The sequence below is a fragment of the Nelumbo nucifera genome, chromosome 1 (assembly GCF_055504915.1).
Source record: "Nelumbo nucifera cultivar China Antique chromosome 1, China Antique-T2T, whole genome shotgun sequence".
Classification (NCBI taxonomy): Eukaryota; Viridiplantae; Streptophyta; class Magnoliopsida; order Proteales; family Nelumbonaceae; genus Nelumbo; species Nelumbo nucifera.
Window position 1 is genome coordinate 42,801,413 of NC_142649.1, and position 27,615 is coordinate 42,829,027.

At 38.8% G+C, this 27,615-nt stretch overlaps 1 protein-coding gene across 2 annotated transcripts; it reads left to right on the forward strand.

The window, feature by feature from the left end:
* LOC104587973 (MACPF domain-containing protein At4g24290-like) lies at positions 1-27,615 on the forward strand. 2 transcript variants are annotated; one of them, XM_088896571.1, is made up of 8 exons: positions 1-725; positions 11,282-11,520; positions 17,402-17,600; positions 17,679-17,759; positions 17,876-18,059; positions 18,391-18,557; positions 19,292-19,614; positions 26,727-26,889. In XM_088896571.1, the coding sequence occupies exons 1-8, from the start codon at positions 483-485 to the stop codon at positions 26,749-26,751; spliced, it is 1,461 nt and encodes a 486-aa protein (XP_088752697.1). In that variant the 5' UTR covers positions 1-482; the 3' UTR covers positions 26,752-26,889. The 2 variants fall into 2 exon arrangements, with proteins under 2 accessions (XP_088752697.1, XP_010244057.2); XM_010245755.3 differs by lacking the exon at positions 19,292-19,614 and having other exon boundaries at positions 26,727-27,615.

Here is a 27,615-nt window from a genome sequence, read left to right on the forward strand (position 1 = left end):
GGTCATGATATCCGTCTGACCGTCTCTACTCTCCGGCCTCCATCCGCGCGAATCTTCGAAGAAGCCAAAGAACCAACAGTCCACCATCGAGGAGTCTGCTTATTTGAACAGGAGAAGGGAAAGAGCGTCGCTTTACGTTGCGGAGATGTTTACGTCAATTCTTGTGTAAACAGACGATATGCCTTTCTTTTTTAAATTCACTCTAATCGATTTCCATGCCTCCTCTGGTTTTTCAAATCCTCTGTTTTCAGTCGTAAATGGCTTCTGCTGGAGTCAATACTAGGCCACACCTCCTGAAGGAAGAAATCTTATTCCACTCTCAAACCTTCCCTAAGAGAATCCCTTGCTTGATCGCCTTTTATAGGGTTTAGTCAGCCTTTCTTCTTCTTCTTCTTCTTCTTCTTCTTCTTCTTCTTCTTCTTCTTCTTCTTCTTCTTCTTCACCAGAATCTTTGTTCTGGGGTTTTCTTTGGTGGGGGGCTGATGGAGGAGCCGATTGAGGTCAGAGCCTTTAAGTCGTTAGGGTTGGGCTTCGATTTGACGAATGATTTCAGGTTGCAGTATGCCAAGGGGTTTCCTGATGGAAGGTTGGTTGTGTTGGATGAGAAGAATAGGAGGGACATTGTGATTCCTGGAGGGGTGACGATTCCTGGGGTCTCCAATGATATCAGGTGTGATAAAGGGGACAGAATTCGCTTCATGTCTGATGTGCTTGAGTTCAATAAGGTGATGAGTTTATTTCTGTTTTTTGTTTTGATTTGAATAAGTTGTTTATGTTAGGCGTTTGCTCATTAGAAGAGATGGGATCTGTGACTGAAAAAAAATTTATTTGATCGTTTGACTGACTGAAGTAGTAAGGATGTAGAAGTGGATTTAAAATCTAACTTGATTGTCCGTTGTTGTCACTATGTCTAACTGAACTTGTGGACATTATGTGATGCAACATCAAGTAAATAACAACAGCACTCGAATTCTTCATTTGTCAAAATGACACGAGCCTAATTCCAATCGATTGATAAGAAATATCTGGGACCTCTTGTCACCAAAATCCAAGTCCAAAGCCTACTGAACTCATCTCAACTCAGCCTTAGTCGAACTATTTGGGTGGGCTACAGTAGCCTGATGAACATTACTGTGATTAAAAGTGCATTTTGAAGTATCCAGATGCTATACAATATATATTTCAGATGAAGAATGAATTCGATATGAAGTTTAGATAAATTAAGATCCATACTTTGATTTTCATGACAAGAGGGAATGGTTGGGACTGGTCCAAGAAATTTGCATAAGCTGTAGAGCTTCGATAACTCACTTTTGTTGATGTTTTTGGTTTTACGTTTGTTTCTATTTTATTTATATGATACGTGTTGGCTAACATGTTCCTTGCAGCCAGGCATGGTGCACTTTCTTTACCCAAAGAAACTCCAAGAGTGAGCTAAGAGAGGGAAAAGTGGCACATAAAGAGAGACAGGAGGAGGAACTAGAGAAGATATGGGAGTAGATATGTGCATTGCTAGAGTATAAAGAGAAGGAGGAGGGATTAGATCACAGGGAGTGAGCGGTAACTCCTCAGAAGAAGGACTGCTACAGAAGCTCTAATTTGGGGTGGGGGGGGGAGGTGGTCAAAGATAGTGCATCAACTAGGAAGACCGAGGGTAATACGAAAAGGAAAAAGAAAGTTGAGAGATTAATTTCAGATATTGAGGGTGATAACGAATTCAGTGGTAGAGGGGAAAGAAGAAAGATTCTACTGTAAGGTGGAGTCTTTTGGGAAGGGTTTTTTGAAGGAAGTTTTTCAATGAAAATCATCAACTGGAACGTGAGAGGTTTGGGGAGTGAAAGAAAGAGAAGGGCAATTAAAGACTTACTAAGAAGAGAGAAACCAGACATAGTGTTGGACTTTGGCTCCTTCTTGGGGAGTCGTTGGAGGTCTAGTTACCTTATGGAGGGAGGATGTTGTAGAATTAGTGGAGGTTCTCATAGGGAGATTTTTTGTGTCTTTAAAGTTCAAGAATGTGGGGGACGATTTCACCTGGGTTCTAACCAATGTCTATGAGCCAAACACTTGCAGAGAAAGGAATGAGATGTGGGAAGAGTTGTATGGTATATGAGGTCTATGGGATGGTCCTTGGTGTGGGGGGGGGATTTCAATGTAATTAGTTTTTATAATGAATCTAACAACCCCCAAAGAACAATTACAACCAACACGAGAAAGTTCAATGAATTCATTAATACTTGTGGCCTAAAGGATTTACCCCTCTTACAAGCCAATTTTACATGGTCTAGTTTCCAAGAAAACCCCCTTTGTTCGAAATTAGATAGATTCCTCTTTAATGAAGAGTGGGAGAACCATTGGAGGAATTTGATAGCTAGAGTTTTACCTAGAGTCACTTCTGATCACTGCCTTATCTAGTTAAGTCCTGAAATACTAGGCTCTGGTCCACGACCTTTTAGATTTGAGAATATGTGGTTAACTCACCCAGATTTGGCGCACTTGGTTGGGGAATGGTGGAGAGAAGATTTGAGAGGGGTGAAGTGGAAGGGAGTGAGATTCCACAAAAAGATGAAAAGATTGAGATCCAAAATCAAGGAGTGGAATAGGGAGCACTTTGGAAGGGTAGAGGAGCAAAAAATTAACTTGGTGTTTAGGATTGAGGAACTAGATTCCAAAAAAGCCCAAAGGATTATGAGTGAGCACGAAAGGGTTTTGAGAAGAAACCTAAAGAGGGAATTGGAAGAAGTTCTTCTAAGAGAGGAAATTTCTTGAAGGCAAAAGTCAAGACACAAATGGATTAAGGAAGGGGATGGAAATACAAAATTCTTCCATGCATTGGCTAATAGGAGGAGAAGAAAAAATTTTGTGGCTAAGTTTAGAGGTGAATGGGGAGGAAGTCACAAACCAAAATGAGATAGCCAAATGGTTTGTGGATCATTTCAAATCAATCTAGGAAACCGTTGAATATTAGGCCAAGATTGGAAGGTTTGGATTGGACTAGGCGCTTGAAGAATAAGTAAATTGGTTAGAAAGGGTTTTAGTGAAGAGGAGATCAGACAGGCGGTGTTTTCAATGGGTAGATCCAAAGCACTTGGTCTAGATGGCTTCACCATGGCTTTCTATCGGAACTGTTGGGATGTGGTTAAAGAAGACCTTGTTGGGGTGTTTAAAGAATTTGTAGACAAGAATAAGGTAAACCTTGGAGTTAATGCTACCTTCTTAGCCCTAATCACAAAGAAGATAGATGCAAAGGACCCTATGGATTTTAGGCCGATTAGCCTAGTGACAAGTATCTATAAAATCTTGGCTAAAGTGCTTTCTATGAGAATTTGAGTAGTGCTACCCTCCATCATTAGTCAAGCACAAGGTGCTTTCGTGCAAGGAAGGCAAATAACGGATCAGATCTTAATAGCAAATGAGTGTATGGAGGACATGAGAATGTCGGGGAATCAAGGTTTTGCTTGTAAGCTGGATTTAGAAAAGGCCTATGATCTTGTGGTTTGGAGCTTTTTACTAGAGGTCCTTGGGTGTTGTGGATTTAGAGATAGATGGTGCAATTGGGTAGAGGGCTGTATTAGCTCCTGCCATTACTCAGTCTTGGTTAATGGGGTGGTCAAAGATTTTTTCCCAACTTGTAGAGGCCTTAGACAAGGTGACCCCCTCTCCCCTTTTCTTTTCACCTTGGCTGCAGATGTCTTCAGTAGATTAATTTCTAAGGCAGATAGGGAAGAGGCAGTGAGAGGTTGGAGGGTAGGAAGAAACAATGTACGGGTGACCCACCTACAGTTTGTTGATGACATTATAATCTTTTGTGAAGGGGGTGATAGGCGAGAAGTGAGGAATCTCAGAGCCTTGCTACAACACTTTAAGAATGTCTCCAATCTGCAGATAAACCTAGATAAGAGTTATGTGGTAGGTGTTAATATGAGTGAGAGGGTTCTTGAGTTTGTGGCAGATTGTTTAGGTTGTCCCATTTCTTCTTGTCCCTTGTAGTACCTAGGTCTCCCTCTAGGGGCTAACCCAAAGGAGAGTAGTTTTTGGACCCCGGTTTTGGAAAAGTTTGAGAAAAAATATAGCTTCTTGGAAAAAGAACTACATCTCTCTAGGGGGTAGAGTGACCTTATTGAGAGCCACCCTAGCAAACCTACCGGTCTATTTTTTCTCTACTTTTCGATTCCTATTAGGGAGGCTAAGAAGTTGGAGAGATTAATGAGAAATTTTCTTTGGGAGCCAAGGGAGGAAAAGAAAGATCATTTAATTAACTGGGAAATAGTTTGTAGGAGTAAAGAGGAGGGTGGCCTGGGATTAGGAAGGCTAGTTCTCAAGAATAAAGCTCTCTTAGGAAAATGGTTGTGGAGGTGGCCCATTAGAAAGGGAGAGGTTGTGGCATGAAGTGATAGCTAGTATACATGGCAGATTGGAAAATGGATGGGATGCTGGTGTATCATGTCGAGCTACGTTGGCAACTCAGTGGAAAGCAATCTAGAGTATCCTCCCTCAATTTCTCAATTTTGTCAGGTATGATGTCAACTCTGGTAACTCTGTTTTATTTTGAGAAGACACTTGGGTGGGTACCTTTGCCCTTAAGGGCCGGTTCCCGTCCCTGTATTCCGTTTCCCTTTACAAGGAAAAAGCTCTCTCTCATTTTCTCCCAACACATGCCTCACCCTCATCCTTAAGTTGGGACTTTGGTTTTCGTAGAGGCTTGAGGAATAATGAACTTAGTAGTGTTTCAGACCTGTTGTCTCTTCTTGGCAGTGTTTTTTTGGACCCTCTTAGATTGGATGTGAGATTATGGTCCCCTCATCCAAAGGGTTACTTCACATGTGCTTCCTTTTTTAAGGCCCTTTGCTCTTCCACGGGACAGTTGGGTTTTCCGACCAAGGAGATATTGTCTAGACCTGTTCCACCTAAAATTATTATTTTCTACTGGTAGGTGTTTTATAGAAAGATCAATACCTTGGACTGCTTGCAGAAGAAAAGGCCTTTCATGTGTTTGTCCCCTAACTGGTGTGTACTTTGCAGGGCTAGTGGTGAGGTTTGCTCCCACTTACTTGTATCTTGTTCCTTTTCTGTTGCTATTTGGAGTTGGATTATTGTTTTGTTTGGGTGTAGGTGAAATCTGACCACAGACTTAAGTCAGCTGTTTGATCCTTTCTTTTTTGTGTGGCCTACAAAAAAAGGAAAAACTATGTGGAGATGTATTAGAGCAGCTGCCTTGTGAACAATCTAGGAAGAAAGGAATGCAAGGTTATTCAAAGAAAAGGAAAAAAGCATTCAGGCTGTAGAGGATTGTATCTTGACTAGGGCCATCCATTGGTTGAGAACTGTGGACTTCTTTCATACATTTTCTTTTGATGATATTTGGAGAAACTGGATAGCGCTGGCTAATAGTCATACGAGGAAGGACAGGGAATCTGCAGTGTGGGTGCCTCTTTCTGAAGGTTGGGTAAAGCTGAATTTTGATGGTAGCAGCCAAGAAAATCCAGGCCCATCGAGGATAGGAGGGGTGCTGAGAGATAAGGATGGCAACATCTTAGCCTTGTTTTCAGGCCCTGTGGGAATAAGAGACTCTAATAGAGCTGAGATTTTAGCGGCTGTATAAGGTATTCAGATTGTAGAACAATTAGGAGTTCAGAATTTGGCAATTGAAGGAGACTCCAAAATTGTTGTGGGATGGCTGACAGATCCAGGTTCAGCTATGTGGCGATACAAAGACTTATTGAGGAAAGTCAACTGGCTCACAAGAAGCATGACTGTTACCTCTCTTTGGGTGGGAAGATCAGCAAATACCTTAGCGGATGGGTTAGCTAAGCAAGGGGCTTCAAGGGAACATTTATTTTGGGCTGCACTGTAATTTTATTTCTGTTTTTTCCTGTTTTAACTTGATGTAATACTTTGTTAGAAGAGGTAACAGCTCATGCCTTTCCATGGGTTTCCTGTAATGCCTTAATTCTCTGTTTCAACTATGGCCTTCACCTTGTCTAGATCAGTCTTCACATCATTAGCCGAAACAACGAGGCCAAGAAATACAACACTAGGCACCATGATACAACACTTCTTCAAGTTAACATAGAGCAAGGCAAAGGGAAGAGGTGAGGAAGTTTCTAAGGCCTAAAAAAGCAAATTTGAAAAAAATAGGGAGCGATAAGAATGAATGTCTCGGTTGAGATTAGAAAATGAGAGGAAGAGAGATGGGTATGGGTGATCACCAGGTTTGACAAATGTGACAAGAAGAGGATTATAGATGGTACAAAAGAGATTTTCAACGACTATCTGTTTTCTCCCATGACTGGCAATGCTGGACGTTATTCTTAGGTCAGTAGGGGATCTAATGGGATTTGTGTTCACTCTGAGTTAGGGGCTATGAGTATGACACTCTTAGTGGACAGTTGCGATTTGAGATTTTCCGAGTTTAGAAGAGCTAGACTCTACTGAAATAGAGAAGCTGGAGGAAATGTTGGGTGTTGATTTGGGTAAGGCTGGAGCCAAAAATTGAAGACGATGATGGAGGTAAGGCTGTAGGAAAGGAAGACTTAGATGATGGTGAGTCTTCTGGTGGACGGGTTCTAAGTCAGGTCGAAGATGACCTACAATTTGAGGAGGTTGTGATTGGAAGGTTGGGTGTTGATTTGTGTTGAGGGAGCAAAATGGAAGAGGAGGATCAGTTTAGTGGGATAATCAGCAAGAAATAACATAATATGAGAACTCACAATATCGTTCATGTGACGAAGATCTTTTCAAGACTAAAACTCGGCTTGGTAGGGGCAGGATCTACAAAATGAATATAAATGGGTGTACAGAAGGATAAGGGTGAGAGGTAATGGGACAATTGGTACTGATCATAGGGAGGTAATAGTGCAAAATCAGTTTATGGCCCCCCTTTCGTTGAAGGAACAACAGGAAAACAAGGTGAATGATGTTGACCTTGAATCTGGTCCGATATGGCTAAGGCAGGATAATGATGTTGTTGATGAAGTTTCAGGTAAGGTGACTATCCAAAAAATAGTTGATAGAGAGGTCACAATTGAGAAAAGCTTGGGTCTGTTCTTCTGGTGTGGTGAGGAATTTGCTAGGAGGCCTTTTGAAGAATTTGAAAGAAAAAAAGAGGAAGAGAAAATGAAAAACAAAGTGCATCTGAAAGGGAGTAAGGAATGGGACAGGGAATACTCAAACCAAGAGGATGCACTCACAGATGAAGACTGATTTGGGCATCTGGAAGGGTTCTTGTTTTTGTTTAGAGAAGGGTGATGGTCCTTGTTTTAATGAGGATTTTGTATTGGGTCTGACCCATGATCTTTATTTGGATCTGATTGGGTAATTTTTATGTTTGCAAGGTGTGGTATTCTTGGGCCATTTTTGGGTTTCTTGAGGGTGTTTCTTGCTTTTGGTGATTTCTTATCACCATCTGCTGTATTTTACCTTTTATTTTAATGAATTTTCATTTTATTCTTCAAAAAAAAAAAAGTGTTAGAACTGCACACGGACTAAAGCTTTCTCAGATGAAACCTTTGGACAACAACTCATCAACTTGCTTTTCAAGTTGGGAAGTTGGGAGCCTAGGACAAAATCAGTAGCATGCTGGATGTTGCGCATTGGTAGCAACTCATTAGGAATTGTTCTGGTGCTACATCTGAAAAATCTGACAGGAACATGTCCATTTTTCGCGGTGCATCTGCAAGTGGTACATGTGGTGTTTTCTCTACTTCTTTGGCTACTATTACCATATATAACCCCTCTGTCTTTTCTCTCTACCTCCAACTTCTTGGTGATCATGTGTAAGGCTTTCTTTGATTTAGTAGCACGCTTGGATGTCTTTTTATCATCATTTCTAATTTGTTCTGTTGACATTAGCCTTAAAAATAACTTGTTGGTTATTAAACATAAAGTCAAAAGTGTTTAGCTTTCCACACATCACGATCATATAGCCAAGATCGTTCAAGTAAAATGTGGGTAGCATTTATGGGAATAACATCACACCAAATAGAATTTGAATACTGATGAATGGAAGAAGAAACCAAGCACCATTTAGTTATCGGAAGGGAAGTGTTGTCGATCCAAGCAACTTTGTATGGGTGAGGATGTGATTCCATTGGCAACCTCAAGCGCTCAATAGTTGCTTCAAACACCATATTCATGCAGCTACCAGCATCAATAATAAGCTTTTTAGCTTGACTTCCACAACTAACCAAAGTTTGAAAAATAGTAGTACGTCTCTAATCCTCCTCTTTCTATGGAGTAGAAAGTATTCATCTCACCACATTTACAAGGGAAGCATTTTTATCATAATCAGCACCATCATAGTTTCCAAAATCATCCTCCTTGGGTGAGTCATACTCGTAATTTTATGGATCATGGGCTTTGTGGTTCAAACCTCTCTTCATGTTGCTCAATATGCACATTCAAAGCCTTCCTTGTAGGACACTCATAAGCCATATGGCCATGTTCTTGGAAACTAAAACAGATTGGCCTCTTATCTCCCTTTGATTGAGATATACCATATGTGGATTTCCTTTAGGATGATATGGATCATTAAGTTTAGATCCATTTGGCCGATTAGTGGTGCCATATGGTGGTGATGGCCACATGGTTTTAGACATGTCAACAGGTCTTCTAGCCGTTGTCTCTCCAGTTTGAGAAGGAAATTTTTTAATATGAGGTTGTCGCATGCACTTCTCAATCTTCAAGGCTATTGGAAGGCTTCACATCATAGAAGCGATGAACAACCATCTGGTTATTTAACCCTCAGTCCAAATGTGAAAGTTGGCGTGGATCTTCAATTCCTCTACACCAAACTTTCTCTCTTCAAATTTGTTTATATACTCCACAACCGACATGGTTCCTTGCTTTAAACTGTTGAGTTTATCAAAGAGATTGTCTTGATAATCATAAGGAAAAGACTTCCATTTTAACTTTAGCTTCATCTCCTTCCAATAGATAATGGATGGTTGTTCAACATCTCTTAAATCATTCTCTATACTAGTGCACGACACTTTTAGGGTTGTCCAACAAGCTTCATGACAACAAACTTAACCCTCCTTTCATCTAACATATCATACCAATCGAAATGAATTGGGATTTACTCCTCATAGAGCACACCTCACACCAACCATGTATTGGGAACATCTCCCATGAATAAAAATACACTAGTACAAAAGATGTTCTCAATGTGCAGCTGGGATGTGTTGTGAGGAGAAGATTCGAACTCAACCAAAATTCCTTTCTAAGGTGGCAAGCCAATTGGAAAAAGATCGAGGATTGATCTTACCATGAAAATCTGTCCCTTCAACTTATACCTTCTTGGTGATATCCCCAGTTGCATCATAGGTATCATATCTCTCATGTTGATCTTGCTCCAGTACTTCATGTGCCATCTCCAAAAGAGATGGTTGAGGCCTTTCATACAATTAGGTGTGAGCATTGTTTGGTTAAAACCAAACCAAAAGTTTTGGTTTTTAGGAGTACAAATTCTATTAACCGGAAAAATCAAATAAACTGAATTTTATTATATATCATATAATATATTAGAAGATGTATGATATAATATATTATTTCGCCAATATATATAATATTAATATATGCATTAATATATATTGATATACATTAATATATATGTGTGTGAAAAATTGGCAATCACACCCCCAACTTGGCAATCACACCAAATTCCGCAGAGAAGCTTTCTTTGTTCATTAACCAAAATTGTTCTCCAAAAGAGCCTTACAAGGTCCCAAAATTGTTCTCCAAAAGAAGCTTCCAGAGGAAGAAACTTGCCCCACAAGCCATTTACAAAAAAAAAATAAATAAATAAATTAGATTAAACCTACCCCCAGTGTTTGCTTTTTCAGGACAGATAAGTAATAGATGTATGGATAACAGTCTTTTAAGGGACATCCATTATTTGATTATCTAAACTTGCATCCTAATGGAATGTCAGTTTCTCTCTGGAAGCCAATAATATTGTTTCTGTTATTTGGTCAATTGCCAAAGGCCATAGATCTTTCCTTGTTCCTTGTCTACCTGATCTTTGTTTTGGGACCCCCTTACCTTCAATAAGGATTCTCTCATAGCCCAAGAAACTGACTCCTTAGCCCCTAAACCAGTGGCAGGAATTTAGTTGTTGCAGTCACTGGATCCTACTGGGCCTATAATATAAATGAAAGAAAGAGGCAATGGTGGCCTTATACTCAGGAGCTATTGGGTTGGAGATTCACTGAAAGCTGAACTGTTGGCCTTGCTGCTAGGTTTAAGATTTGCAAAGCAATGTAGCTTTTGCAATTGAGGTTCACTGAAAGCTGAAGGGGACTCAAAATTGGTTCTCTCTTGGACAAGAAGTAGCTGTCAAATACCGGATCTACAGGCATTCCTTCAGGGAGATAGAATGCCTGTCAAAGGAATTAAAACATCACCTTTAATTGGGTAAGGACTGCAAATGGGATGGCAAATACTCGAGCAAAAATGAAAAAAACGAAATTTTCTTTGTAATTTTGGACACTGGTATAATGCTTCTTGTACTATTGGGTGGTTGGAGTTCCAATCTGTTGTACTAATAAATTTTCTTTGCTGATAAAAAAACGAAAAAATCAAAGGAAGAGGCACAAGAGGGCAGCAAACCCTCAGCATGAAGGCTATAATGTGCAAAGAAACAACCGCTAAAAACCCTAATGAACACTAAGAGAATAAACTAAACCACAGATCAAAGCATCATAACTGGACCCAAAATACCACCTCCAAATGCTCACATCATATATTGCTTGCATAATGCACTACTTACTACAAGACAAAAAAATGAAACAAAAAAAGAAAGGAGAGGCGGATAGCTGTCTGCCTAGCACTCATCAGATGCAACAAATAGTAAAGCTAAGCAGCTTCCTTCACAACCCCATCCATGTCTCCTACCACCATGTGGGATTACTAATTTACCACCATTCATCTTTGAAACTTAACCACTTCAAAAGCTATTAAAGATCTGATTGCCTTATTCTAACAAAAAAAAAATGAAAATAAAAGACAAAGCAATAAGCTTTTCAATTCAGCCACTTCAGATGCTTTCAAATGACCTGCTATTATAGTTGAAGGCACTTTACCTCTGCAGTGCTTATAAAATATTATTTCATAGATTAATTATTGTCTTGCTTGACTATGAATATCTTTAGAATGGTGAAAGTGCAATTTATCCTTTGTTTTGTAATCTATGTATTGTATTTTATTGTAGATGCAAATTTAGAGTTCTATACTTAATGCATAGTCTACTTTCTAATATTTTTGGCTTTATATTGCTTCATTGCAGATGTCAGAGTTTTTTAATCAGAAATCTTCCATACAAGGAAAAATTCCTTCAGGTTATTTTAATTCTATTTTTCAATTAAATGGAGCCTGGTTGAAGGATGCCACAGACAATAAATATCTTGCTTTTGATGGTTACTTCATCTCCATGTACTATTTGCACCTAACGGCATCTCCTTTAGTTCTCCAAGACAAAGTGAGGAAGGCAGTCCCTCCTAACTGGGACCCAGCATCACTATCTAGGTAGATATTTTCTTGTCATTCCTCATGCATAATACAGTGCTTTTCTTGAATATTGGTTATAAAAAAGATAGGGAAATTTACTGGTGTGAGTTATTGTTATTTGTCCTTGTCAAATTTTCAGGATGATATCCTATATGAGGTATGGACTATAAAGATATCAAACTTTCTAAATAGTCTCCCAATGATCAACATAGCTTTTAAGGCTATTGTCTTACAACTTGCTTCAGGTTGGTAGAAGTATACAAAACTAGAAAAGAATTGGAGCAAAGAATGGAAAGAGAAGGAAAAAAAATGCAGGTGCCAAAATGTTCGGTTATGGCAGCCACAAAGTACTTACGTTATAAGGGTAGAAAGAAAGGGCCATACCCAATGTTGGTTCTAGTTATCGGGGTTCTTTGAATGGGTAGACTGGTTATGGTCCTAAGCTTTGGCATTTTTTTGCACAAAGAGGCCACCCTCATAGCTCATGTCCTCATGCTTGTCAGCCCAAGATTTCACTCATTACACCAAGTAATGGCCTCTATTATAAAAATATAAAAAAAAATCTTACTGATTGGTAACTGTGTGTTATTAATCACAAAAAATGTGTATATATATTTTCAACTTCCAGATAGCCCCAAATGGTGACTGCAGCCATTGTACCCTATCCCAACCCCTTCTGACATAGCCAAACTATATGTATCTGTGAAAACTGTCCAGTCAAACTGAGAAGAGAGAAAGAAAAGAGAGAAGGGAAAGAAGAAGAAGAGAAGAGTGTCGAACTAAGAAGACCAAGAGTCTAACCCAGTCGACCATCTATTTAAATTTAACAAATCAGTATACAAAGACAGAAATGCCCCTGCATATGTAGGAGGCATATAACTAACACATTACTAAGATGGAAAAGACTAAAATACCCCTCTTTAGTCGACTCTAACACTCCCCCTCAAGTTGGAGAGTATATATCATATAATCCCAGCTTGTTACATATATAGCTCACTCTTTCCGAACTCAACCCTTTTGTTTAATAGATCTGCCCATTGATCACCTGTTCTCACATGCTCTGTGCCTATCACACCATTGATGACTTTTTCCCTTACAAAATGGCAATCTATCTCTATGTGTTTAGTTCTCATGAAAAACTGGGTTGGATGAGAACTGCGTCCTAGTTAGGCACTCGAGGACTCTATGTAAACTGGCTTACTATACTGACAGCAAATGAGATACCAGACATAGTGATAGATAATTCAGTTTTCCCACTAGCTTTCTATACCTTCCAGGATTATCAAACAATTCACTTGTGTCACTTCCCAACTTCACATTCAGTTCCATGGGAGTTTCAATTGGTTTAGCACCTAGTAATCCTGTTTCTTCCAACAGGTCAAGAACATATTTCTGCTGACAGAGTTTTATGCCTTGCTTTGACCTAGCAACTTATATACCTGGGGAATACTTCAACTTTCTAAGATCTTTTGTCTGAAAGTGATCTTGTAGGAATGTCTTCAATCTATCAATCCCAATTCTATCACTCCCAATTATGACTATGTCGTCCACATAAACTACTAGCAAGATCTTCCTAGCCACAGAGTCATAGCTAAATACTAAGTGGTCAACTTGATATTGTCTCATTCCACCCCATTTTGCAACTAAACGGGTTTTCAGGCATTCCATTCTCCCATCTGGTAGATACTTAATACTATACACCCATTTACAACCAACAACATGCTTACCTGGGGGAAGATTGGTGAGTTCCCATGTATGATTGTGATGAAGAGCAGAAAGTTCCTCTTCCATAGCTTTTTGCCACCCTGGCAAGGTAAGAGCCTCCTGAACATCCTTAGGTGTGGATATAGAGGACAACAAAGTAATAAACTCGCGATGGGAAGCGAAAAGGTGAGATATAGAAACATAATTGGATTGTAAAGTGCAACTACACTTATCTTTCCGCAATGCAATAGGAAGGTCAAGATCATAAGGCAATTCGGGTGTGGAAGGAGTTGGATCAGCCAATGGAGTAGAAGGTGGTGGAGGTGCTGGTCTCTGTCGATGAGTATACACTTGACGGATTGGTGGTCTTCAGTACGCTTCTGCATTGGGGAAGGTGGAGGCTCAGGCATAATGGGAACCACCGGAATGGAATTATCAACCGGAAGAGGAAGAGGAACCTCTGTAAGAGGAGGGATATCAGGACCAGAGAAATACGGCACCGATTCAAAAAATGTAACATCAGGACAAACAAAGGATTTCCGAGTAATAGGATTGTAGCATTTATACCTTTTTTGGGTCCTAGAGAGCCAAGGAAGATACATTTAATGGAGTGAGCATCCAACTTGTCTAGACTAGGACCAAGATTCTGAACAAAGCACACACACCTAAAAATCCTGGGAATTAGGGGATATGGAGACAAAGTGGGAAATAAGATAGAGAACGGAGAACGACCATCAAGAATGGACGAGGGCATGCGATTATTGAGAAAACAAGCAGTAAGTACTGCATCGCTCCAGAAACATTTAGGAACATTCATATGGCGAAGAAGAGACCGAGCTGTTTCAAGTAGATGCCAGTTCTTCCTCTCAGCCACCCCATTTTGCTGAGGGGTGTGGGCACAAGATGCCTGATGAATAATACCATGTTGTTCCAAGTATTGCTGAAATGAAGAAAGAAATTACTCTCTGCCATTGTCGAAACGAAGAATTTTAAGTGAAACACCAAATTGGGTAAGCACTTCAGCATGAAACTTTTGGAAAATGGAAAATAATTCACTTCTTTCTTTCATTAAATAAAGCCATGTCATTCTTGAATAGTCATCAACAAAGATAACAAAATATCTGTAACCATTATAAGACTCAATTCTGATTGGACCCCAAACATCTGAATGAACTAAATCAAAAAGACTCAACATACGACTATCAACTCTAGGACTGAAGGAAACCCGATGGTGTTTCTCATACTGACACGACTCACACTGCATAGATGACATATGACTCAATGATGGAACAAGAAGCTTGAGAGCTTTAAGAGATGGATGGTTGAGTTTACAATGCCATTGAAGAGGAGTCAAAGAGGTTTGAAGTGCAATTGTAGAACCACCACCGTCAAGGTAATACAATCCGCCAGCTTCTTGCCCTCCACCAATCTTCTTCCCCGTCGTTAGATCCTGAAAAACACAAGAGGAAGGGTAAAATGCGATAGAACAATTGAGGGATTTGGTTAGTTTACTAACAGACATAAGATTAAAAGGAAACTTGGGAACGTATAAAACAGAAGACCAAGAAAGAGATGTGTTAACATTACCAACACCGTAAATGGGGGAAGTAGATCCGTTGGCAAGGGTAACACTATTTGATGTGGAGGTTGGAGAAAGGGAGGAAAACACACCTAGAGTCCTGGTCATGTGATCAGAGGCTCCAAAGTCAATTATCCAAGGTGAAGGTTTGGATGCTAGGCAAGCTATAACTGAATGAGCAAGGGTGGCAGTATTCTGATGTGAAGTGGCTTGAAGGAATCTCTCATACTCCTCTCTTGGAATACTCGTCATCTCCTTCCCAGAAGTAGTTGTGACTATAGAAGATGTTGGATCAACTGGTTGAGTATCACTGGCTTCACCACCACCAACAGCTACATGATTAGCCCATGTAGATGGTGGGCCATGCAAATCATAACAGAAGTCAACTGTGTCCTTTTCTCCCACAATGTGTGCATTTCCTTCTCTCTCTTGTTCAAACTGCACTGATAGAAGCAACTACTGTGGAGTTACGCTTGGTCAAGAGGACTTCGTTTTAGTCTCATCTAATCAAAACGTTGAAGTCTTTCTTGGGGGGGGGATGAGAAAAAGTTTACAAAAGAGAAGGAAGGTGAAGAAAACAAAGCTGGGGTGGAGGATGAATTTGTTGATGGAGTGGGGAAAGGTGAAAGAACATGGGTTTTGAAAAAAATTGTGGTCACACAAGATCAGATTGAGGAAGAAGAGGAGAGGGGGGGGGGAGTTAGGGGGGAATGGAGTTGAGATTTCAAAGGATAGTAACTCTAAGAAGGGGACAATGGGTATTGATTGACTAGTGGACAAACAAATGGAAATCAGGAAGATTATAACAAATCGATAGCACTTAGTGAAGGGGGTGTGGTTTGGGAGAAAGGTTAAGAACTTTAGTAGAGTGATGGGGGGTTGTTGTAGAGTCCGCAAATGAGTTGGGGGGAGGGGGGAAAAGGTTAAGAACTTTAGTAGAATTTTCGGGTTATGGTGCGTGGGCTCGAATAAGGAAGAGAGACCTTTTTGCAGTCAAGGTTGGAAGTGGGACAAGCTGATGGTGTTTGCTGGTTTTTATATCACAGTTTGGTTGAGTCTTTTTCTCTCTGAGTTGTCTAAGGCCAGGTGTGTTGATTCTGGTGATAGCTTTGGGAGGGGGTGGATTTCAAATATGTAATTTGGATATTTGAAGATAGGTATGCTTTTGTTTTTGTTGCTGTTGTTTGGTAATATCTTATCACCCTCCTAGTTTGTATCATTTTTTCCTTTTTATGTATTTTTATTTTTAATTATAAAAAAAAGATGTGATTTCATTAGCTTTGCAAAGGAACAAGATAACAATATTATCTGCATTCTCACCATCCTTGAAACAGAAGACATGCATCAAGGACAGTGTTTTAAAAGCACAAGGTGCAAGGCGAGGCACGTGCCTTTTTAAGCAAGGCGCAAAAATAAAAAAAAGGCTAAAAAATCAAAAAAATAAAAAATTGCCAAAAAATTAAAAAAATGCAAAAAAAAAATATTAAACATAATATTAGTAGAAATATAAACTTTAATTTTAAAATAAAAGTTTTAAAAAAACCTATTATCTAATATTAAAATACATAAATATAACATGTAAAGCATATTCAAATGAGAATTTAAAAATAAAATCAAATATATAAAACATTTTCCAGCATATAAAACCCCCAATCTCTTTTTTCCTCAATTGCATTACTTCAAGTAGCTAATGTGATGTAAAACATATTACATTCTTGATTCTACGAGCCACCTTTGTACTATGTCCATCAAGGCAAGTCCAAACAAGTCCACATCAGGTCTTAAATTCTTAGTTCTCACACAAAAAAATAATGATTTTATAGTTTTAATTGCTTTTTAAGAAGACATTTTATTAGGATGAATGAATGAACAAAATTACCAAATAGGGGGTAAGACAATTGTGTGAGAACTAAGATTAAGACCTAATGTGCACTTGCTTGGGCTTGCCTCGATGGGTGTGGCACAGGGGTCTAGGGGGCGAAGCCCTCGGCCCAGCCGTTAGACACATAAAAAGCAAAAAAGCGTCACTTGGGCTGAGGCGCACCAGGCGCACGCCTAGGCGGACCCGGCGTGCGCCTTTTGAAAGGGCTGCACCTAGGACCTGGGTGAGGCGCCTACCCTGAAATGTGTCTTGCCTGTGCGCCTAGGCGCGCCTAGGCGCGCCTTTTAAATCACAGATCAAGGGACAAATATTGATTTGGTCTTCTTCTCTGGAGCATCTCTCTTGTGTTATTTATCATTTTAAGGCTTCCTAGCAAAAAATCTTTGACTTTAGGTGGAGAAGGGCTACCCTACACTGCTTTGACTGATTACAAAAAGGGATTGGAGAGATAGGATCAATGGTTTTGAAAATAGATTCACAAGAGAAGGATCTGCTTAACTGAAGAAATCAAACCTGTTGATTGTCATTTACCTTTTTTTTTGCATCTTGTTAGTATCCATATTTGGACATATTAGCCTTGCCAAGATCCCAATATTATGTTCTTATAAATAAGTAATTATGATCATCAAAATAAACAAAAATAAGTAATTATAAATAATGACTTTGGAGTTAAAGTAGGAATCTAAGTAACCTTGAATTAATTTGATGCTTTGCTGACTAGATTTATTTGATAGGTTCATTGAGACGTATGGGACACACATAATTGTAGGAATGGCTATTGGTGGTCAGGATGTAATTTGTGTTAAACAGAAACATTCCTCATCCATTCCTGCTGCTGAACTCAAAGGATATTTGGAGGATCTTGGAGATTCTATGTTTTCAGATAGGAGCACTTCTCCTTTACAGCAGAGAACTAGAGAATCCAAGAAAAAGGTAATTTTTGTTTCACATTATGACTTTAATGTTCATCATATTTATGCGCTTGTTTGATGCATGTTGCCCGTTCTGTAGGTTCCCGAGGTCTTTTACCATCTTTTGCAGTCAAACCCCAGGCAGATTTCCAACACTGTTTTAGAAGCATCCAGCAAAGATGTAAGTCTTGTATTCCATTTTCTTCAGAAACTCTTGTAATACATTGTATTCATTTCCTGCTTAGAGAATTTCAAATGCAATTTCAATCTTGAGCGTATATGGATTGATTTGAATAGGGCCTGACCATCATTTGCTCGAAAAGAGGAGGGGATGTATATTGCCACAGCCATTATAGTTGGCTCCAGACAGTGCCTGCTAAGCCAGATGCCATACTCTTTAAATTTGTACCCATCACTTCTCTTCTTACTGGGATCCAAGGCAGTGGCTATCTTAGTCATGCAATTAATCTATATCTTCGCTGTAAGTACCTCGGTTCTACTTTGATGGGAGAAAAATAGAAGTTTCTTGTATTTTCATTAGTTCATTGTCTTCATTGTCGTATACTAGCATGTTAGGATAACATGTATTTCACTCGGTCTATGAAACTATTCAAAAAGGAAAAGTCATATTATGTGCAAGGCAAATTAGATGGGAGAAATAGGACTTAAATTGCACTTCAAAATACCTCTATCTGGTGAAAATTCATGATGTTTATATATTTTCGGATTTGTTTTTAGTTCTATATGATTATCAATTTGCCAATGGAAAGCTGACAAGTTGTAATTTACTTTCCTCTGATTTCCATGCCCAGACAAACCTGCTCTTAAGGATTTACAGTACTTCTTGGAGTTTCAAGTTCCCTTGCAGTGGGCACCTATGTATAATGAGCTTCCTCTTGGGCCCCAAAGAAGAAAGACTTCTTGTCCTTCATTGCAGTTCCATTTCTTGGGTCCCAAGCTTCATGTCAACTCCACCCAGGTAGTCTGTCTATTATCTGATTGACCTTTTCCTTTTAAAATTTTCAATCTAACATTCTTTATTATCAGCAATTAAATATTTATTAATTCCTTAGTTACTGATTAAAGTATAAGAGATTTAAAGTTTCAACATTGTAGTGTCTCAGGTTACAACAGACTACAGTTTTTTTCCAGAATAAATAAGTCTTTCTGCTCCTTGGTTTGCTAGAACATATCCCAATCCATCTGCTTCCCTTTTTACCCATCCAAAACTAGAATTGAACCTACTTGCAAGCAGGTCAATTTCTGTGAAGACGAATCTAAACTTCCAAGGTGTTGAACTGATTTGCTTTCCCAAGATATGACCAGGAGTTAATGTCTTTTAATTTCCAGTTCTACTGCTCCAATCTGCTCAGTCAGTTTCAATCCTTGTAGGAGAGCCAGAGTTTCAGCCTGAATTGAGTCACCAAGGCTGTCCTGAGAATAGGGCCACTACTACTCGATGATTTCTAAACACTCCCCCTATACCTGCTCTCCCCGGTTTACCCAAAGAACTTCCATCAAAGTTCAGTTTTATTTTATTTGGTGCAGGTGGTTTCCAAAACCATCCTCACACTCTCTATGTAAATCTGTTTGTATCACTTTAGTCCAGTTCCTAAGAATGTTATTTATAGACATTCCTGAAGAGTTCCATAGTTTTAATCCAATGTGCAGATCTGATTTTCATTTATGATTCTTTGATTTCTTTCCTCTCAGATGGTCCGCACCACAGCCGCTCTGCCTTCCATAGACATTTTCCCTTTTTTCTGTTGCCTCAGCAAAGTAGAGCTGAAGAGACTTGCTACATCCTGTGGGCGGGCTCATCTGCAACCAAAGAGAGAACAATATTCCCAAATACAAGAAACAAAGAGTTGGAGATTAGTGAATGGGGTAGGGTTTCACCACAAGCCTTACAAAGGACACACATATGAGGAGAGAGGCACTTATTCAGCCTTCTTTTCTGTAGCACGTCATAGGTGTATACCTTCCCCAGAAACACTTCCCAACAAAAGGCTTGTACTTTCGGAGGGATTGAAAAGGTAATTAATACAACATGATCATAGAAAATTTATTCCTTATGCTCAAAACCCCATTATGAACCAGCCCAGAACAACTGTGGTCTTGTTACACCCTGTTTAGCCAGAGTCAGCAAACTGATTCAATCTCCTTTTGATCCCCTTAAACTCAGCCCCTATGTCTTCTACAAAGAGAGAACAAAAAACTGATTCACACTCCTTTTGCATCCAAAGAGAACAAAAAACACCTAGATTCTTTGCACAAAGACAAGAGAATAATAAATGGGATAAGGTATCACCACTACCCGCACAAGATGTTCTCATAGGAATGCTCACCCCCAAAGGTTTAAAATGAGTAACAGACTAAAGAAAGAGGCACAATAAAATAAACCATCAGAGGTTGTGAACCAAATTCTACTATCAGTAACATTGTGGTGCAAGTAGACCTTTTCCAGGGTTGAAATCAAGAGAAGTAGGGAATCACATTTGTTAGAATTGTTAGAATGTACTCTGTTGCTAGTAGTTGACTACACGCAGAGATTTCTTAGTAGTCAACTACTAACAATATACTGTTTTTAGTAGTCGACTACTAGACAAAGATATTTCCTAGTAGTCGACTACCAGGGCACCGTTGTAATTTTTCTCTTTTATTTTGTCGCCCTAATATAAATAATAATGCTAGCGCCGCCAACCTATCTTTTTGACTCCAAATCTTCTCCTCTCTTCTATTCAACAACGTTTCTACCAAGAAGACAAGGTATCAGAGCATCGGTTTTGAGACTAAAAATAGTTTAGTCATTAGTTCTACTAAGTTTTCTTCTATTGATTGAGGTTGACTGTACTGTTCATGACACTATTCACGTCTCAACTTTTTGTGCCCTAGGGATAGAGAATATTCTCCAGTCCTTGTTGAAAAGGAAAAGGACTCAAGAGGACTGATCGTCCCCTTTGAAAAGAGGCTTTAATGCCTGAAGTTGCAACGTTGTGTGAGTTGGTGGTGCTTTTCTAAAAGCCCTCTATTCGGTAGTTCAAAGAGGGCAGCCTTATGATGTCTCAAGTTGTGAGGTAAGTGCTTCTCAATGTGTGGTGGTTTGTGGTGTGGTAAAATCTTTTGGTAAGTGTGTGATCTTCCCCTAGTGTTTCTAAAGTAGGAATGGCAATGGGTAGTGTACCCGTGCAAATTGCCCTACCCGTTCTTGAACCCCCCTATGTATCCCTGATTCCAAACCCGTCCCAAACCCATCTAACTTTTCCTCTCAATTTCCCAGATCCGTCCCGTCCCAAACCTGTTAAACCCATCCTGACCCATCCTACCCATTAAACCCCTTGACCAAAGATTTTCTACTAAAAAAAGTTTCTTAATGCTTATAGTGTGACTTGAACCCGAGTCAATTAATGATAACGCCAAATCTCTTAACACTACTTTAAGCTACTAAGCCATCTTGCCTTTTGTGTTATTTAATGAAATAAAATAGATTTTATTAACTTTTGTGTTCATCAAAACAATCAATACATGTATATGATTAACAATTCCAACTAAAAATTAAAAAAAATAATATTCAAAATTAGCATTTTATAACTAAATGAAATAAACAATCTATCAAATCCAAATTTACCTTAAATGATGATTTTAATCCCAAGAAATTTATACAAATAAATATTAATAATAGAATAATTATCTTAGTACTTAAAATTTATAAATTTGTGCATGATATATAATATAATAGGTTCATATTTATGCATCTCGGGTATTGGTTATCGGATACCTTAAAGTCAAAGCCCAAACCCTATAGGGTTTTTATCTAAAATCCCAAACCCTATAGGGTTTTTATCTAAAATCCCAAACCCTATAGGGTTTTGATAAACGGGTCCTATTAGGGTTGGGACGGGTCGGATACCCGAAAATTCCCGTGAAATTGCCATCCCTATTATAAAGTAGAAGGGTGGTTATTCGTAGTGTTTTTCCCAAGGAGAAAGTGTACTATAGTAGGTGCATAAGTTGTTTAACCATTTGCCTAGGTGACACACTAGCGATCTCTTCTCATATTCATGGCTTCATCAAGTGATAGCACCAAACCTATAGTAGTTGTGCAATCAAATGTCATGACTTCTCAATTAACTACAATGAAACTTAATAGTACTAATTATATCCCATTGGCTAAGTTGGTTGATTTATCCCTCATTGCAAGAGGAAAGTTCAAATTCATCAAGGAGGGTCCATTGAAAAGTGAATCATAAGGGTACAATGAATGGGTACAAGAGAATGCCCAAATTATGACATCTCTTTAGAATAGCTTAAGTAATGAGCTTAATGTTTATCGACACCTATCTACTGATTTAAAGAATCAACAAGAACAAAGAGAATATCTAGATGTGGCAAGGTTTTTATCTGGGTTGAGGTCTGAATTTGAACCAATGTGGACCCAAATCTTAGGTAGTAGTGATCTTCCATCCTTGTCCGATAAGGAGAGCCTCAAATCCACATAGTGATCATTCCCCACCTTCAAAAAGATCAGCCATGGTGGTCTCCAGAGGAGGTTTTCCCAATAGAAGTATGCATGGTAAAGGTGGAGGTAGTGTGAGGGGTTTTGGCTGTAGGCCCAAGGGTGGACGTGGAGGTGGTAGAGAGGTTGGCAATGCAAGAAGTGATGGTGGTTGTAGTGGTATTGGGCGTGGTTCAGCTCGTGAGTGCTCACATTGTGGACGAGGTCACACAGTCAACTTTTGTTATGATCTTTACGGCCCTCCATCTTCTTGGGCTAACCATGTAATGGCGGAAGGTGACTTTAGGAATCTTTGTGTGATTGAAGATTCTCTTGCTTCTAATGTTGGTAAGGATGAAGACACAATTTCTATCCTACGTGAGGAGTTAGGTATTGCTTGGCAGTGGGCGTGGTTCTCTTGCATCTTCCAGTTTTACCATTGCTACACTTGTGAGGTCAAGTACTACATGCCTCGTTTCTAGTTCTACACCTTCAACCCAGGTAATTGATTCTAGAGCCTCAAACCACATGACTTGCTCCTTAGATATGTTTGTCTCGGTCACCATTTTCTACATTCCTAACTATTTCTTTAGCTGATGGTTCTTCTTCTACTATTTATTGGTACTGGTAATGTGTCTCTTGGTTATGACCTTAGTTTACACTATGCTTTTTATGTTCCCAAGTTTCCCCTTAGTCTCTTGTCTGTAACTAATTTTACTCAAACCCTTCATTGTTCAGTAAAATTTTGTCCTAAATAGTCTTTCAAGATCTCAAGACGGGAAAGATGATTGGTGGCAGTTGTGAAGCTGGAGGACTGTGCTAAATATTGTCTTCATTCCTCTCTTACAGCACATCAATGGCATTGTCGTCCCGACCATCCTTCTATGTGTGTTTTGAGAAAACAAGTCCCAATGCTGGAGTTTGTAACTCAGATTGTGAGTCATGTCATTTAAACAAACATCATAAAGTGTCTCATTCCTAGATATGATAAGAGCATCTTAAGTCCTTTTGCTTTAGTCCACTCGTATGTTCAGGGTCCTAGTTGTGTGTCAACTTATAATGGATTCAGATACTTTGTAACATTTATTGATGACTATTCAAGAATGACATGGATTTACTTAATGTAGGATTGTTTAGAATTGCTCTCTATTTTTCTATCTTTTTCATGCTGGAATAAGGAATCAGTTTGGTGTATGCATTAAAGTGTTTCGTTTTGATAATGCCAAAGAATACCTTCATAAAATGTTTCAGTCTTATTTTGACTCTCACGGTATTATACATCACTCCTAATGTTTTGGAAATCATAATCATACCGTAAATCGTAGAGAAAGTTGAATTGAATCGAGTCGTGAATCATATCGTAAATCGTAATAGTTTTTCTATTTGATACAAACTTGTCAACAAAATTAAATATAGATATACTAAAAGGCTAAATATATATAGGAAAGTGATTTTACCCTATTTTTTATCTATATCTACCATATATGTACTTAAAACAATAGAACTTACCACTTATACAATAGAAGTCTAAGATGATATAATCAAGTTTGATTTGAAAATCAAACAAGTCTAAATACAATGGCCCTTCAATGTACATATGATAGAAAATAAACTCAATTTCTGGTCTTGAATAATGTAAATAAGTCATTTTCTAGTAAGGGCTTTAAAAAAAAGTCTCCCATGGCAAAACTAAACATAAACAAAAAAAAAAGTAGAGAACTAATTCTTAATTGAATTTATTTGAATTGTCGTGAATCGTAAAAATCATAAGATTTATGAATCATATCATAAGATTCAAATCGTGAATTGTATGGCCCAAAAATATATTTGGATTCATGATTCAGTCAGCATTACCCTTAAATATATTGGAGTGATGCAGTCCTCACGTCTTGTTTTCTCATAAACCGTATGCCCTCTTCAGTCCTAGATGGTGAGTTATCTTTCTCTATCTTGTTTCCTTCTACTTCCCCTTTCCCTCTTCATCCTCATGTGTTTGGTTGTGTGTGTTTTATTCACAAATTGGGTCTAGGCCATGATAAACTTGACTCTTGAACTATCAGATGTGTTTTCCTTGGTTACTCTCGTACTCAAAAAGGTTGCAAGTGTTATGATCCTGTTGTACGGAAAGTTTTTGTTGCTCTGGATGTAACCTTCTTTGAGAGTTTACCCTATTTCTCTAGACATGCACCTACTCTTATTTCTCTTCCCTCTAACTTCGGTGATGTCCTTATTCCCTTGCCTACTGTGGAGGAGCCTATTCGACTATCTATTCATCTTTTTGACTCCAAATCTCTCTCCTCTGTTCCTTTCTTCTCTTCTCTCTTCTATTCAGCAACGTTTCTACCAAGAAAACAACATTCATTATCTCTCATACCACTTCTAAACCCAAAGTCCCAAGATAGGCCCAACTCTAAATGCACACCAAACCTAGCAACAGGTTCAGCCTTAAGGTTTGACAAGGAGTAAAGTTCAGGGAACTAGACATTAAGGGGCAAATTCCCTATCTGTAGGTCTTCCCAGAATAACACTTTATTTATCTCTCAAACTACTTCACAATCCTCACAGGAAATGATAATATCATTTGCAAACTGCAAGTGAGTCACCACCACCTCCAACCTCTAAATTGATTTTCTTGATGAGCCTTGATGATTTTGCCTACTTAGGACCTCAGCAGCAATGGTGAACAAGGAGGGGGATAGGGGATCACCTTGTCATGGTCCTCTTTTTGCTGGAAAGAAATTATTTGCTACTCTATAAAAGGATTGAGAAATGTGCCGAGTTAACACAACCTTTGATCTACGACCTCCATCTTTCACCTAAACCAATCTTTTCCATGACTCAAAAGGAAAGACCAGTCCACCATGTCATATGCTTTTTCCAGACCTAGTTTACACATTAGACCTTTCCCTTCCTTTTTTTTCTTTGTTGCCACATATTCATTTGCCACTAGGATTTGATCCATTAGTTGTCTTCCTTCCACAAAGGCTCCTTGGTTCTGAGAGATATCCAAGGGTAAGATAGTCTTTAGTCAACCAGCCAGGACTTTAGCAATGATTTTATACATATTGCCCACAAGGCTTATCACTCTGTGGTCCTTTGGGCTCTTGGCCTCTTTCTTCTTAGGCACTAGAGCAAAAAAGGTTGCCTATTGGCCTTGCCTAGGCAGTCCAAAATACTTAGTTGTCTGTTTAGTTTTCTTGATTACTTTGACATATGTTTGCAATTAATGGACACTTAAAATTGGATAGAATTTGTGTCAGACATGTTTTGGCACCAGAATTGACATAATAATTGAGGGTCTATTCTCCTTGTTCAATCTGTAATATGTGATTAAAGAACCATGAATTCTTAGCATAAATCTGGGGATTTGTAATACTTGGTAAAATTGTTTCCAACCCATGGTTGAACTGGCTTGGTCAGACCAGTTGACCCATCACCTAGCCAGGCTTCCAGGTCCATTTAACCCTCAAACCATTTACTCACAAAAAAAAAGAACTGTTGACTCAGTTAACCATTTACCCAGTTGGTTGAACAGCTGAACCATTTGACTCAATCAGCAGGTCATGGATTAGACATCAGTTATCCTTTTCTTTTCTTTTTTTTTTTTTTGTGTGCGTGTATCCATTTCTATCATTAATGACAACAATTCTCATTTTTGAACTATTTTTTGTTTAATAAGAGATGAATATATAATATTAGAAACATGTTTAATTGACTTATGAAATAAAATGTACTCAATTGGACAAGCACTTGAGTTAAATTATTAAGTAGATACTGTTAAAATAAATATTTCAATTTACAGTTGAAAATTGTAAGTATGTGGTTTTCAACCAGGAATGCTTTTTTAATCTCATGCAATGTGGATTGGAATATGTTATTTTAACATGAGATTTCAAATATCATGTGACAAGTTCACGTATGTCAGCTTTTGTTGCTTACATTTTGTTTGGATATATAATACTGCATCTAAAATATTAAACATCACTAGTTTGCATAATTGGAAATTAACATTTATTTATTATCTAATATACCATGTCTCCATATATTTGTACGAATTGAAAGTCCTGCCCCAGCTGAGTCCCCCATAACCCAAGATTTTGGAGAGACAGGTTCGACTGTGTGATACATATCGACTTGTTATTCAAACCTGTATAACGTATGTCTTATGTTGCTAGGATCATGTTCATGACAATAATTTCTGTAAGATTTTAAAGTGACAGGATCTGCTGCCAGCAAATAGCATGCTAACATGCTGATAGCAGAGCTTCCAGATGCACATCAGGCACTTCTCCCCATAGCGTGTTAGCACACTTTTTGCTGGCACTTGGCTCAATTTTAAATGCGTTGTGTTTGTTTATTTTCAATTAAAAGGATGTTTGTCAAATACTTGATTCTAACTTCTGCTTATTCAAGTACATCTTGTTCACTTTTGAAAGCTTAGATTAGTTACTAGGATTTTTGGTTGACAATGTGGAGAAGCTTGGTCTTTCCAGCTTCATGAGTAGTCTGGTCCTTGAGTTGAAGTTTGTATGCTTATGTGATGTCATATTTGTCTTCTAGCTTTTTCTGATTCTGCACCATATTGGAATAAAATATCTTGGTGGTATAGCATAAGATTTTCTGCTTAATTATTTTATCTTGGGATCAATTTAGGTCTCAAGTGATCGGAAACCAGTGACTGGCCTACGTTTGTACTTGGAAGGAAAGAAATGTAACCAACTAGCCTTGCATGTACAGCACTTGTCAAGTGTTCCACATATGCTAGAATCATTGTGGGCTAGTTCTACCAGATCTTGGTCATGTCAGTGGAGAGGGTCTGATGATGATTTATGCAGCAGACAATACTTGGAGCCAGTCAAATGGAAGAGATACTCAAATGTATGCACAGCAGCGGTTAGGCATGACCCCAAGTGGCTGCAGAGGGAACCTGGTGGTGTTTTTGTGGTAACAGGTGCACAGCTCCTCACCAAGGGGAAGTGGCCGAAGACAGTGCTTCATCTTCGGCTGCTCTTCACTTACCTGCCCAACTGCAGTATTCGTAAGGCTGAGTGGGCAGTTGCACCAGTTGGTTCTCACAAGTCAAGTTTCCTCACAAACCTCAGTACAACATTCACGCAAAGGGAAGCAGCCACCGCTCCCCCAAAACAAGTGCCTGCTGTGCTGAACTCAGGTGTATATCCTGATGGCCCACCATCGCCAAATCAATCCCCGAAGATGCTCAAATATGTTGAAACAATTGAGGTGCTGAGGGGTCCGCATGATGCCCCTGGGCATTGGCTGGTTACAGCTGCTAAGCTAGTAACAGAAGGTGGCAAGATTGGCTTGCATGTAAAATTTGGCTTGTTAAATTATTCTACAGAATAAAGAGTGTTGTATTTATGATTTTTCTTTTTGATTTGTTCATTGTAGTAAGGTTATTGCTCGTTGCTGCTAATACAGATGTAAATAAGAAATAACTTTGGGTACAAATGGAGCCAATGAATATACATATTGATGTTATTTCTTTGTATATAAGAAATATAGAGCATATGATTTAATTTTA